This window comes from Bos indicus x Bos taurus, chromosome 15 (assembly GCF_003369695.1).
Source record: "Bos indicus x Bos taurus breed Angus x Brahman F1 hybrid chromosome 15, Bos_hybrid_MaternalHap_v2.0, whole genome shotgun sequence".
Classification (NCBI taxonomy): Eukaryota; Metazoa; Chordata; class Mammalia; order Artiodactyla; family Bovidae; genus Bos; species Bos indicus x Bos taurus.
In genome coordinates this window covers 3,622,648-3,637,658 of record NC_040090.1, presented here as the reverse complement: position 1 = coordinate 3,637,658, position 15,011 = coordinate 3,622,648, and the positions used below count along the sequence as shown (strand labels likewise).

Here is a 15,011-nt window from a genome sequence, read left to right as displayed (position 1 = left end):
CTGGTGGACCTGCTACTGTTTTTATACGTTGAGCTTCCAGAGACTTGAACGTCTGTTTATGGTTTTCTCTCCTCAGTTCCGTTGGCCTGTCTACCTACCTTCAGGCCAGGACCACACTGTCTTTATTATTATTGCTTCATAATCAGTTCTGACATCTGATAGAACAAGTCCTTCGTTTTTGTCTACTGAAATCATCTTAGCTATTTTTTAGCTCTTTTCTAGATAAATTTGATAAGTTTATGAAGGTGGGCATAAAATTCTCTCAAGCACTTCACTGAAAATAATTTGAAGGAGAATATCATGTTGCTACAACTTCGTCTTGATTGTTGATGGAAAATAATTTTTCCATGCTTCTGATGTTTCTCTCCTGCAAAGGGAGCTGACTTTGTGTAATCATGGCCATTCCGACACATTTTATTCACACGGTTCCTAGAAAGACAGAGTGATGTGTCTGACTAGTAAACCTGAAGACAAGCTGGCATGCTCCGCCCTGCCCTTATCCTCAGGAGCAGCCAGCCTGCTGAAGCCCAGTGCCCCTGTGCTTCAGAGATGCTTCCCATCACCAGAGATGCCCCAGTCACCACCACCGAGACTGAGTGGACAAGCCTGTCTACTTACAGTGTCTTTTAGCAACAAATATTTCACTAATAAACTTAAAAGTCTTTCCCCAGGTATGTAAAGGTGATATGGCTTCTACCTGCTGCTGCTGCTGCTAAGTTGCTTCAGTCGTGTCCAACTCTGTGTGACCCCATAGTCGGCAGCCCACCACTACCTACTCACCATCTTTTATGTCTCAGTTTGTCCAGATACTGGGAAAGGAAGAGAATACTTACTAGAGCCTATTTGCATAGAAGGAAATGGCACCCCACTCCAGTACTCTTGCCTGGAAAATCCCATGGATGGAGGAGCCTGGTGGGCTACAGTCCATGGGGTCACTGAGAGTTGGACACGACTGAGAGACTTCACTTTCACTTTTCACTCTTATGCATTGGAGAAGGAAATGGCAACCCACTCCAGTGTTCTTGCCTGGAGAATCCCAGGGATGGGGGAGCCTGGTGGGCTGCCATCTCTGGGGTTGCACAGAGTCGGACACGACTGAAGCGACTTAGCAGCAGCAGCAGCAGAGCCTCTTTGAGACCCTAGTAATTGTTTGTTTAATGTATAAATGACTTTGATTAGTGAATGTGTATTTTTTAAAGCTGTTTGCACCTATATTTGCAAATGAGATTCATTCCAATGTTTTTCTCATATTTTATTTACTTTGGCTTCAATGTTATATTGGCGTGAGTTAGAGAATGTTCTTTATTGTGATTTGCAAGAAAAGTTTATATAATATAGAATCAGTTTTGTCCTAAATATTTGTAGAATTTTCCTGTAGCATAATTAGGCCAAATATTTGTGTGAAAAAGGTTTATCCTTTTATATTTATTTACTTATTCAGCAGCATTGGCGTGCAGGCTCTTTCGTCGCAGTTGAGGCACAACTAGTTGAGGCGCAAGGGCTCAGCGGCTGTGGTGCTTGGGCTTAGTTGCTCCGTGGCATGTGGGATCTTAGTTGCCCGATAAGAGATCAAAATGGCATCCCCTGCATTGCAAGGCAGATTTTTAACCATGGGACCACCAGGGAAGTCCCTGTGAGAGCAAATTTTAAAATAACAAATAAAACCACTTAATTGTTTCAAACTATTTGAATATTTGGGGAGGAGGGGCAACATAGGGGTAAGGTATTAAGAGCTGCAAACCACCACGTATAGAATAAGCTGCGGATATATTGCACAGCACCGGGGATTTAGCCAATATTCTGTAATAACTATGAATGGAAAATAGCCTTCAAAATTGTGAATCACCATGTTGCATACCAGAAGCTTAGATAATAATCAAATATACCTCAATTTAAAAGAAAAAAACTTTAAAAAAATCCAATAATTGTTTACCATCAAATATATCTTTAATGACTTAGAAGCTAACAAATTGATTATTTTTTAATATTATAATTTTTAAATCCTTCAAATTTGTTTGAAGAAAAAACACTGGAAACCATTGAAGAATTTGTTTCACAAAAAAAAGATAAATAATATTTGAATATTTCACATGCAAACACACAAACCCACACACATCAGTTACTATCATTCTCTGCCCACTTAGTCTGCTTTTTCTAGAAAAAAATTGAGTAAATACAAAATAACTATTTTCTAATTACATGTATGCTATGAAATATTATGGCTCAAATATTATGTACCAGCCACCCAGTATAAAGAGGAAAATAAATTTTATTATTACACCTGACTCTCCTGGGTGTATCAGGTAGAGGCAGGAATGGACTTTGTCAAATTTTTTTTTTTTTCAGAAGGAAAAATTATAAGGACAAAAATGATGGATTACTGTTTTAAATTTAAGGACTTCTGATCTGTGAAAAATACCAAAGACCAAGATAATAGATAAAATGTGAAAAAAAAGCTTTGTCAAGTCAACATCAAAGTATTCAAATCTACATTAAAAAGAGCTTTCATAAATTAAATCATAGAAACATTTGTAAAAAGTATTAACAGGCAATTTACAGAAAAATAGAAACCCAAAATTCTAAGAATATTAGACAGTGAGCAAAGTCATTTTAGGTTAGGGGAAAAAATAAAAATTAGATATCAGTTTATATCTATTTTCCTGACCAAAAATAGTATTAGGAAAATACCAATGTTCACCAGGGTGTGAGGACATAGGAACCTCCGTGCACAATTAGGAGTGCATACTAGCACATCCATCATGGAAAATGATCTGGAATAATTATGTGCATACCCTCAGACTCAAAATTTTTGCCCCTACTATAGCACCCTAGAAAAGTTATCGTACTGGGTTATTTGTAGTGGAGACGAGTTGGGGGCAGTCTGCTATTCACCACTAGGAAAGCATGTAGGTAAATCAGGATGGATGGACATCACAGACCAGTGCTACTCAATGTGTGTGGTCCATGCACCAGCACCAGTCCTTGGACTCTCTATTTCCACTCTGTGATGGGGCAATGACGACAAGTGAGATGGAGCATGTAAAACTATTCCAGAATTTTGACAATGCTAAGAATTTTTTTGTTGCCATTTACAAAAAATATTAAGCCACAACAGGTTGGAAATTTTACAAAGAAAATTATTCTTTACCCATATATACTTGATAAACACTTCCATAAAGCTTTATGGACCTCTACAGGTCCATGAGTCCATCATGGCAGAGAACAGTTACTAAGGGTGAGGTAAGGGATAAAATGAAAATATGGAGATAAAGGGGAGCAAGGTCGGATAGAACTCTGTGGATATGTCAAGAATTCAAATATAGTCATTATTACTTAAGCAAACTTGGATTTCTAATTAAAATATAGAGTGCATATGAAAGCATAATTAAACAAAAGCATATTTAAGCACATCTCACATGTTCCTGAATTGATATGTTGATGAAATACCAATCACTCTGAATTCTGAGAACCTAGACAGTGATCCATGACCACTTCCCCACACTATAGATGAAAAGGTCTAAGTCAGGTATCAAGGTTCAGCCTGTAAAATCTAAGTCAATTATGTCATGAAAATTGTTCTCTGACATAACTGTGAAGTTAAATACTGTACCATTTCGAGTTTCACGATTAGGTAAATGATCACAGCCCTCTTAACTTTCTCTGGTCTTTTTTCGCACCTTTTCAGCTGATTCTTAATTCTGCCAGCCATGGAAGAAAACAACGGCACTACAGTGACTGAATTCCTTCTCCTGGGATTCGCTGGTCAACACAAGTCTTGGCCTGTCCTCTTCACAATATTGCTAATGATCTATATGGTCACCTTAGTGGGTAACATTGGCATGATCCTCCTCATCAAGGTTGACTCTTCCCTTCACACCCCCATGTACTTTTTCCTCCAAAACTTGGCTTTTGTTGATCTCTGCTACACCTCTGCCGTCACCCCTAAGATGTTGCAAAACCTTGTAGGAACAGAGCGATCCATCTCGTTCATGGGATGTGTGGTGCAGTTACTAGTCTATGGGGCTTTTATAACCTGTGATTGCTACATCCTGGCGGCTATGGCAGTGGACCGTTACATGGCCATCTGTAACCCTCTCCACTATCCAACAGTCATGACCCGGAGGGTCTGCATTCACCTGTTAGTTGGATCATACTTCATGGGTTTCCTAAATGCCTCTGTAAATGTAGGTTTTATTTTCTCACTGAGTTTTTGCAAATCCAATAAAATTAATCACTTTTTCTGTGATGCTCCCCCAATTCTGGCCCTCTCATGCTCCAATATTTACTTCAGCGTCATGATGTTAACAGTCTTTGTGGGGTTTAACTTGACACTCACCGTGTCAGTCGTGATCTTTTCCTACATGTTTATCCTGACTGCCATCCTGAAGATCTCTTCTGCTGCAGGGAGGAAGAAAGCCTTCTCCACATGCGCTTCCCACCTGACAGCTGTCACCATTTTCTATGGGACGCTCTCGTACATGTATCTGCACCATCGTGCCACAGAGTCTCAAGAGCAAGAAAAAATGGCTTCTGTGTTTTATGGGGTTGTGATCCCCATGTTAAACCCCCTCATCTACAGCCTGAGGAACCAAGATGTGAGAGAAGCCCTGAAAGGAGTTGGAAAGAAGTGTTTCTAGTTTTAACACCAATAACTAACTCAACAAGTAAACCAACATTTCTCAGCAGCAGAAGATGTATCAAGTGTTATTAAGATACAAAGCATTCCTTAGCTGTATCAGTAGCATCTGAAAAATATTGAAAAGCATCTCAAATGATTAAACAAGCTTCTAATTCATTTGTTTCTAGTAAAGAAAACATCTAACTTCTAAACAGAAGATCTTTGACACTTCTTTTACACTTTTTGAGGTGCCTTCTTCAAATACTCAACATTAAAAAGGAAAAGAAAAGTAAATTAAGGAGAAACACATAATTGATATTATATGAATATATTAACAGAGAAGGCAATGGCACCCTACTCCAGTACTCTTGCCTAGAAAATCCCATGGACGGAGGAGCCTGGTAGTCTGCAGTCCATAGGGTCGCTAAGGCTCAGACACGACTGAGCGACTTCACTTTCACTTTTCACTTTCATGCGTTGGAGAAGGAAATGGCAACCCACTCCAGTGTTCTTGCCTGGAGAATCCCAGGGACGGGGGAGCATGGTGGGCTACCATCTCTGGGGTCGCACAGAGTCCGACACGACTGAAGCGACTTAGCAGCAGCAGAATATATTAAATAAATACCTCTATTAACTAGATTATAAGGAATCATTAGGACAAAAATCTATTTATCTATCTATTAAGAGGTACTGATACTCTGCAATTTTTGTATAGCCCAGCTACTTTGACTTTGTAAAAAAAAATACTTTTTAAAGATGCATTTCTTTGGAGGAAATACACAGAAAAGAGGAAAAAAGCCATTGAGAGAATTTCCATTGATTTGGGGACACTGAAAATCAATATCCTTCCTTCTCTACAAGTTCCCTGAACATTAGGACATCGACTATGGAATCAGAAAGATGTGGATCTTACTAATTTTATCTTTGGTAAATCTAACTTTAATCTCCAATTAAATCCCATTACAGGTGTATTACATTAACAGAATCCAGTGCAGCGCCTGGTGCTATAAAGCAGGCTTATTTATCCAGAATCATTACCTTGTACCTCTCCATCTCCAAGAATGAAGAAAAATGCAGGACTCTAGGCTTATTTCTAGAAGTCAAGGCTCATGCCCTGATGGTCTTGCTATTTGGGTTAAACAAAAAAGAAGAAAAGATTAAGCACACAGCCCTTCTGTGGACAGGCAGTGTAAACAGAAGGCTGACATCACGGGTTTTTCATTTCTTTTCCCAATCCTGTTTGTCAGTGAAACCATAGGGAGTGTTATTGGGAAGACTGACAGAATGGGAGTTTGCTCCCAACAGTTTCAGAAATTCCAAATCCATGGACTAAGGCAGGAATACTCTGATAGGGAGCCAGTGGTAACCCAACCAATACCAAGAGAAACCAGATGATACCAACCCATGCATTACAACCCATGCAGGGTACATTAAAGGAGAAGAATCTCCCAATTAGGAAACTCTGACCTTATATAAAGCTACCTGCCTATATCCCCTCTGTAAAGAGAAACATTTCTACTCCATAATATAAGCAAATCCTCTCCAGAGAAGGAAGAAGACTTTACCGTATCAACCTAGACCATCTTCAGGGAAAGAGACACCTCTACATTTTAGTGAGGTGATATTTCACCTTATAGTGCTGCTGCTGCTGCTAAGTCACTTCAGTCGTGTCTGACTCTGTGCAACCCCAGAGACGGCAGCCCACCAGGCTCCTCCATCCATGGGATTTTCCAGGCAAGAGTACTGGAGTGGGGTGCCATCACCTTATACAAATATCCTTAAATATAATGGCTATAAATGCCTTTTCTCAGAGGACCTGAGCTGTGCAGAAATGTAAAACAGTCATGGAGAATCTGTGTACCTAATAATGTTTAATGTTCATAGAGCAAAAAAATCAGGACTACATGAGCAAAAGAAACAGAATATCAATAGAAATGCTAATTCACCTCTTCTAGTCCATGAGAGATCAAACTGAGAACAAAATATTTCCATAAAGTTATTTAATGAGAAAGCATTGAGAATATTTCTTCTAAAGTTGAACATGAAAAAGGTCACCTGAATCAAAATTATGCTTAAGATTATTCTGGAGCACTTGGATTATAGAAATCAATGAAAGGAATGCAAATCAAAAAGGAGGAGTAAAACTTATTATTTGAAGATTACATTTTTTTTCTGGATATCCAGGTAAATTAATAATAAGCTAATTCTAAAACTTTTGCAATAGCAAAAAACCTAGAATAACCCCCCCAAAAAAAACTTTAAAATAAAGAGACATAGAACATACATTATCTGATTTCAAGACTAATTGATTTCAACACTAATGGTTTAGTAAATAAACCATTAAATTTTGAAATTTTGCTTTTCTAAAAACATCAAGAAATGAAAAGATATACCACAAACTAGGAAAAATTATATATATGACAAAACTATACATATCATATAAATGATAAAATTATATTCATATATCATATATATATGACAAAATCTCTGTTAAGAATATATAAAGAATACTTTCAACCCAATGATGAAACAGTTTATTTTAAAATGGGCAAATGGTGACAGTGAAAATCTTGGAGTAAGATCTTCTGAAAATCCGTTCCTCCATAAAAGTAGCTAGGATGCTGGTGTGCACACATCCACACACATCCACACACACACACACACACACACAACAATCAAATTTTTCAGAACTCTGGAAATTAAAAAAGGGCTTGCAGCAATCCAGGGAGCTTTTATTTACAAAACACAACTTAGGCTTAGTATGAATGCCAAGCTTAGAGGTGCTTTAATGTGCCCTATTATCATCCTCTCCCTTCCCATCTCTTGGGAAGCCCTAAAAACCAACAGCTGGCAGTCAGATTGAAAGGCAGCAGCCTGGCAACCAGTTGGAGCAGATCAAGGTTGGAGCTGTTTGAAAGCCCCATTCACAGAGCACTGTTATCCTTTGGCCCATATGATGGTTCTCTGGAAGGCCCTACTGGCCAGGCTGTCATTATTTGTCCTGACTTGAAGCTCACTCAGTGCAAAGAGCCTTTTTCCTGGGGTCATTTGTCAAAAAACGATCAGAGACAATTAACTGTTTAATCCTGCAACTGCCGGGGCTTCTCTGGTAGCTCAGCTGGTAAACAATCTACCTGCATTGCAGAAGACTCCAGTTTGATTCCTGGGTTGGGAAGATCCCCTGGAGAAGGTATAGGCTACCCACTCCAGTAGAATCTACCTGGAGAATCCCCGTGGACAGAGGAGCCTGGAGGGCTACAGCCCATGGGGTTGCAAAGAGTCAGACACAACTAAGTGACTAAGCATAGCACACGGATATAGGTAAGAATTAAGGCAAACAACAGGCAAATCCAAAAGGCTTAAAACAAAAAGCTCATGAATGGAGGGATTTTCCTGCTGTTCCAGTGGTTAAGAATCTGCTTTGCAATGTAGGGAACACGGGTTCAATCCCTGATCGGGGAACTAAGATTCCACATGCCAAAGAGCAACTAGGCCCACTTGCTGTAACTACTGACCCCATGCTAGATAGTCCATCCACAATAACAAAAGATCCCACAAGCTGCAACTAAGACCAAATGAAACCTTCTAAATAAATAATTTAAAAAAAAAAAAAAAAAAACCTCATGAATGAAATAGCCATAAGAGTACTTAAAAGTTCCACGATCTTGAGAATCTAGATCAAGAACATCAAGAGGGGCTGCATGCTTGTTCAAAATTGAACTAAGGAAGTCTTAAGCCATCACTCCAGGTAATCTTGAGGATATACTCAAGCAGGAAGTGATGGCTAGGATGGAGTTGTAATCTGCCTGGAAGAGAGTTGAGGGCATACCCAAGCACACAGTCAGAGACCCCTGGCAAAGTTTGAGACACTTGTTGGTTCCGGGCTTTTAAATAAATCACTTGCTAATCATTAGCTGACTGCTAAATTAGAGGTTTCCCTGGTGGCTCAGATGGTAAAGAATCTACCCGCAATATAGGAACCTGGATTTGTTCCCTGGGTCAGGAATACCGTCTGGAGAAGGGAATGGCAACCCACTCCAGAATTCTTGGCTGAAGAATCCTATGGACAGAAGAGCCTTGAGGGCTACAGTCCATGGGCTCACAAAGAGTCAAAGCAACTAAAACTTTCACACTTTCACTTTCACACTTTGAAGCTGAGCAGGAACTTCAGTGGCCACACATGATGAAGAATACACATTTAACAGGATCAACTCAAAAAAAGTCACCATCACAAAGAAAACAGTCAATAGAAACCATCCCTGAAAAGCACAGGCATTAGAATTACTATATAAGACTTTAAATTGAAGATGATTCTTTGGGGCCTGAGTGCATCATCTTTCTAGTCTGCTGGCTTTCCGAATAAACTCTTCCTTGTCCCAACAACTTGTTTCTCGATTTTTTGACCTATGGTGCTGCGAGCAGTACAAGCTTGGACTAGGTAACAATTTTGGGGAAGCCTTCCACAGGCTTTGCTGCTTGTGGCCAGCTGCCCCCAACCCCCTTGCCACTGTGGTTGGGAGATTTCTGCGTAAGGCCCTAGCAACTGCTGATACCACTTGTCACTTCAAAATTCCCCAAAGTGGCACCAGCTGTACCAGCACTTGGCAGTTGGAGTAAGGAATCAACACTGGGGAGAGGACAAACTCCCTACAGTGGGATTAAGCTACCTGCCAAGATGTTCCACTTCAGGCCCACAACTGCTGCAGATGTTAGAGAAATCCTTGAGGAAAAGTCTCCCTGTGTCCTTAAAGAGATCAAGCCCTGAGTCTTTGGAGTGGGAGCACTGACTCTAAGACCCTAGACTACCAGAGAATGAACCCTAGGGAGTATTAAATACTGAGAACTCACACAAGGGAAACCATCAGAATATAAGACCTGGCATCACCCAAACACCAGTAGCACCCTGTGCAGGATGCCTCATCTAAACAACAAACAAAAACAAAAACCCAACCATCACCAGACAAGATTACCACATCACCCAGCCTTGCCCATCAGAGGAAAAACAAACAAACAAAAAGCAAACAAACAACAACAAAAACTCAACAAAAATCTCACCCTATATGAAGCTTAAACAAACAACTGGACCAACCATAGGAGGGAAGAAACCAAAAGGAAGAAAAAATTCAACCTTGAAGCCTGGGAAAAAGAGAATTCAAACACAATAAGGTAAATAATAATAATAATGAAACAGCAGAGTAATACTACACAAATGAAGGAAAAAACTAGAAACACAGAAACCCAAATAAATGAAGAAGAAATAGGCAAACTACCTGAAAAAGAATTCAGAATAATGATAGTAAAGATGATTGAAAACAATATGGAGAAAATGCAAGAATCAATTAACAAAGACCTAGAAGACTTACAGGATAAACATACAGAGACAAACACAATTACTGAAATTAAAAATACTCTAGAAGGAATCAATGGCAGAATATCAGAAGCAGAAGAATGAATCAGTGAACTGTTAAGATAAAATGGTGGAAATAATTTCTGAAGAGCAGAATAAAATATAAAGAATGAAAAGAACTGAGGATAGTTTCAGAGACCTCTGGGACAATATCAAATGCACCAACATTTGAATTATAGGGGTCCCAAAAGAAGAAGAGAAAAAGAAAGGGTATGAGAAAAATTTTGAAGAGATTATAGTTGAAATTTTCCCCAACATGGAAAAGGAAATCATCAGTCAAGTTCAAGAAGTGCAAAGAGTCCTATACAGGATAAACAAAAGGTGAAACACACCAAGACTAATCAAACTAACGAAGACTAAACACAGGAGCGAATATTAAAACCAGCAAGGCAAAAGCAACAAGTAACATACAAGGGAAACTCCATACGTTTAACAGCTGTCTTTCAACAGAAATTGCAGGCCAGAAGGGAATGGCAGGACATACATAAAGTAATGAAAGGGAAAAATCCACAACCAAGATTGCTGTACCTGGCAAGGATCTCATTCAAAATTGATGGAGAAATGAAAAGCTTTTCACACAAGCAGAACTTAAGAGAATTCAATACCACTAAACCAGCTTTACAAAAGATGTTAAAGGGACTTATATAGTCAAGAAATACAAGAGAAGAAAGTGATCTACAAATCAACCCCAAATAATTAAGAAAATGGCAATAGGAACATATCTATCAATAACTAATGTAATGTAACTGGATTAAATGCTCCAGCCAAAAGACGCAAGCAGGCTGAATGGATACAAAAACAAGACCCATATATGTGCTGTCTACAAGAAACCCACTTCAGACCTCAAGACACATACAGACAGAAAATGAGAGGATGGAAAAATATATTCTATGCAAATGGGAAGCAAAAGAAAGCTGGAGTAGCAATCCTCATATCAGACAAAATAGACCTTAAAATAAAGAAGATTGCAAGAGACAAGGAAGGATACTACATAATGATCAAGGCATCAGTCCAGGAGGAAGACATAGCAATTGTAAATATCTATGCTCGCAACATAGGAGCACCTCAATACATAACACTAACAGACATAAAAGGAGAAACTGACAATAACACAATAATAGTAAGAGACTTTACCACCCCACTCACACCAACGGACAGATCATCAAAACAGAAAATTCATAAGGAAACACAAGTCTTAGAAGATACATTAGGGAGGAGGGGGAGGGTTCAGGATGGGGAACACATGTATACCTGAGGCGGATTCATTTTGATATATGCCAAAACCAATACAATATTGTAAAGTTAAAAAATAAAATTAAATTAAATTTTAAAAAAAGAAGATACATTAGATGAGATGGATCTCATTGATATCTTCAGGACATTCCATCCAAATGCAGAAGAATACACCTTCTTCTCAAGTGCACATGGAACATTCTTCAGGATAGACCACATCTTGAGTCACAAATCAAACCTCAGTAAATTTAAGAAAATTGAAACTGTGTCAAGCATCTTCTCCCACTACAAAGCTATGAGACTAGATATCAATTACAAAAAAAAAAAAAAAAAAAACTGTAAAGAACACAAACACATGTAGGTTAAACAATACATTTCTAAACAACCAACAGGTTACTGAAGAAATCAAAAGGGAAATCAAAATATTTCTAGAAACAATGCCAATGAAAACAGGACAACTCAAAACCTACGGGATGCAGCAAAAGCAGTTCCCAGAGGGAAGTTTATAACAATACAATCCTACCTCAAGAAACAAGAAAAACATCAAATATACAACCTAACTTTACACCTAAAACAACTGGAAAACGAAGAACAGAAAACCCCCAAAATTAGTAGAAGAAAATAAATCATAAATATCAGAGCAGAAAGAAGAGAAAAAGAAATGAAAGAAACAATAGTAAAGATTAATGAAACTAAAAGCTGGTTCTTGGAGAAGATAAACAAAATTGACAAACCTTTAGCCAGACTCATCAAAAGAGAGAAGAATCAAGTCAACATTATTAGAAATGAAAAAGGAAAGGTTACAACAGACAATGCAGAAATATAAAGGATTATAAGAGACTATTATGAACAACTATACAGCAATAAAATGGATAACCTGGAAGAAATGGACAGATTCTTAGAAAAGTTCAATCTTCCAAGACTGAACCAGGAAGAAATAGAAATTATGAACAACCCAAATACGAGCACTGAAATTGAAGCTGTGATCAAAAATCCCCCAAAAAACAAAAGCCCAGGACCAGATGGCTTCACAGGAGAATTCTACCAAACATTGAGAGAAGAGTTAATGCCTATCCTTTTAAAACTCTTTCAAAAAACTTCAGAGGAAGGAACCCTTCCAAACTCATTCTAAGAGGCCATCATCACCCTGATACCAAAACCGGACAAAGACAAAACAAAAAAAGAAAACTACAGGCCAATATCACTGATGAAGATAGATGCAAAAATCGTCAACAAAATTTCAGCAAACAGAATTCAGCAACACATCAAAAAGCTCATACACCATGATCAAGTTGGGTTTATTCCAGGGATGCAAGGATTCTTCAGTATATGCAAATCAATCAATGTGATACACCAAATTAACAAACTGAAAGGTAAAAACCATATGATAATCACAACAGATGCAGAAAAGGCCTTTGACAAAATTCAGCACCGATTTATGATTAAAACTCTTCAAAAAATGGGCATAAAAGGAACCTACCTCAACATAGTAAAGATCATATATGATAAGCCTACAGCAAACATTCTCAATGGTGAAAAACTGAAAGCACTCACCCTAAGATTAGGAACAAGACAAGGGTGTCCACTTTCACCACTATTATTCAACATAGTTCTGGAAGTCCTAGCTAGAGCAATCAGGGAAAAAAAAAAAATAAAAGGAATCCAGATTGGAAAAGAAGTAAAGCTCTCACTGTTTGCAGATGACATGATACTGTACATATAAAACCCTAAAGATAGAATCAGAAAATTACTAGAGCTCATCAGTGATTTTAGCAAAGTTGCAGATACTAAATCAATACACAGAAATCACTTGCATTTCTATATACTATAAATGAAAAATCAGAAAGAGAAATTAAGGAATCAATCCCATTCACCATTGCAAAAAAAGAATTAAATATCTAGGAATAAACTTACCTAAGGCAACAAAAGAACTGTACACAGAAAATTATAAGACACTAATGAAAGAAATCAAATATGACATATACAGATGGAGAAATATTCCATGTTCTTGGGTAGGAATAATCAGTATTGTGAAAATGACTTTACTACCAAAGGCAATCTACAGACTCAATGCAATCCTATCAAATTACCAGCGGAATTTTTCACAGAACTAGAACAAAAAATTTCACAGTTCATATGGAAACACAAAAGACCCTGGATAGCCAAAGCAATCTTGAGAAAGCAGAACGGAGCTGGAGGAATCAAAGCTACAGTCATTAAAACAGTATGGCCCTGGAACAAAAATAGAAAAATAGACCAATGGAGCAAGACAAAGCCCAGAAATAAACACACACACCTATGGGTACCTTATTTTTGATGAAGGAGGCAATAGACAACGGGGCAAACACAGCCTCTTCAATAAATGGGGCTGGGAAAACTGGACAGCTACTTGTAAAAGAATGAAATTAGAACACTTACTTACATCATACACAAAGATAAACTCAAAACTGGTTAAAGACCTAAATGTAAGACCATAAACTATAAAACTCTTAGAGGAAAACATAGGCAGAACTCTCGATAACATAAATCAAAGCAAGATCCTCTATGACCCACCTCCTCAGTTCAGTTCAGCTCAGTTCAGTCGCTCAGTCATGTCCGACTCTTTGCGACCCCATGAATCGCAGCAGGCCAGGCCTCCCTGTCCATCACCAACTCCCGGAGTTCACTCAGACTCACGTCCATCGAGTCAGTGATGCCATCCAGCCATCTCATCCTCTGTCGTCCCCTTCTCCTCCTGCCCCCAATCCCTCCCAGCATCAGAGTCCTTTCCAATGAGTCAACCCTTCGCATGAGGTGGCCAAAGTACTGGAGTTTCAGCTTCAGCATCATTCCTTCCAAAGAAATCCCAGGGCTGATATCCTTCAGAATGGACTGGTTGGATCTTTTAAGCGTATTTTAATTTCACGGTTGCAGTTACCCTCTGCAGTGATTTTGGAGCCCAGAAAAATAAAGTCTGACACTGTTTCCACTGCTTCCCCATTTATTTCCAATGAAGTGTTGGGACCGGATGCCATGATCTTCGTTTTCTGAATGTTGCGTTTTAAGCCAACTCTTTCACTCTCCTCTTTCACTTTTATCAAGAGGCTTTTGAGTTCTTCTTCACTTTCTGCCATAAGGGTGGTGTCATCTGCATATCTGAGGTTATTGATATTTCTCCCGGCAATCTTGATTCCAGCTTTTGCTTCTTCCAGCCCAGCGTTTCTCATGATGTACTCTGCATATAAGTTAAATAATCAGGGTGACAATATACTTTATTTTTTTGGGCTTCAAAATCACTGCAGATGGTGACTGCAGCCATGAAATTAAAAGACGCTTACTCCTTGGAAGGAAAGTTATGACCAACCTAGATAGCATATTCAAAATCAGAGACATCACTTTGTCAAAAAAGGTCCGTCTCATCAAGGCTATGGTTTTTCCTGTGGTCATGTATGGATGTGAGAGTTGGACTGTGAAGAAAGCTGAGTGCCGCAGAATTGATCCCTCTGAACTGTGGTGTTGGAGAAGACTCTTGAGAGCCCCTTGGACTGCAAGGAGGTCCAACCAGTCCATTCTGAAGGAGATCAGCCCTGGGATTTCTTTGGAAGAAATGATGCTGAAGCTGAAACTCCAGTACTTTGGCCACCTCATGCAAAGGGTTGACTCATTGGAAAAGACTCTGATGCTGGGAGGGATTGGGGGCAAGAGGAGAAGGGGACGACAGAGGATGAGATGGCTGGATGGCATCACTGACTCGATGGACGTGAGTCTGAGTGA

At 38.9% G+C, this 15,011-nt stretch overlaps 1 protein-coding gene across 1 annotated transcript; it reads left to right on the top strand.

Annotated features, from left to right (window-relative positions):
- The first annotated feature begins 3,707 nt into the window (after positions 1 to 3,707).
- Positions 3,708 to 4,637, top strand: LOC113904641 (olfactory receptor 5AK2-like). Its single transcript, XM_027561764.1, has one exon. It carries the CDS (start codon positions 3,708 to 3,710, stop codon positions 4,635 to 4,637), a length of 930 nt encoding a protein of 309 aa, XP_027417565.1.
- The last annotated feature ends 10,374 nt before the right edge of the window (positions 4,638 to 15,011 follow it).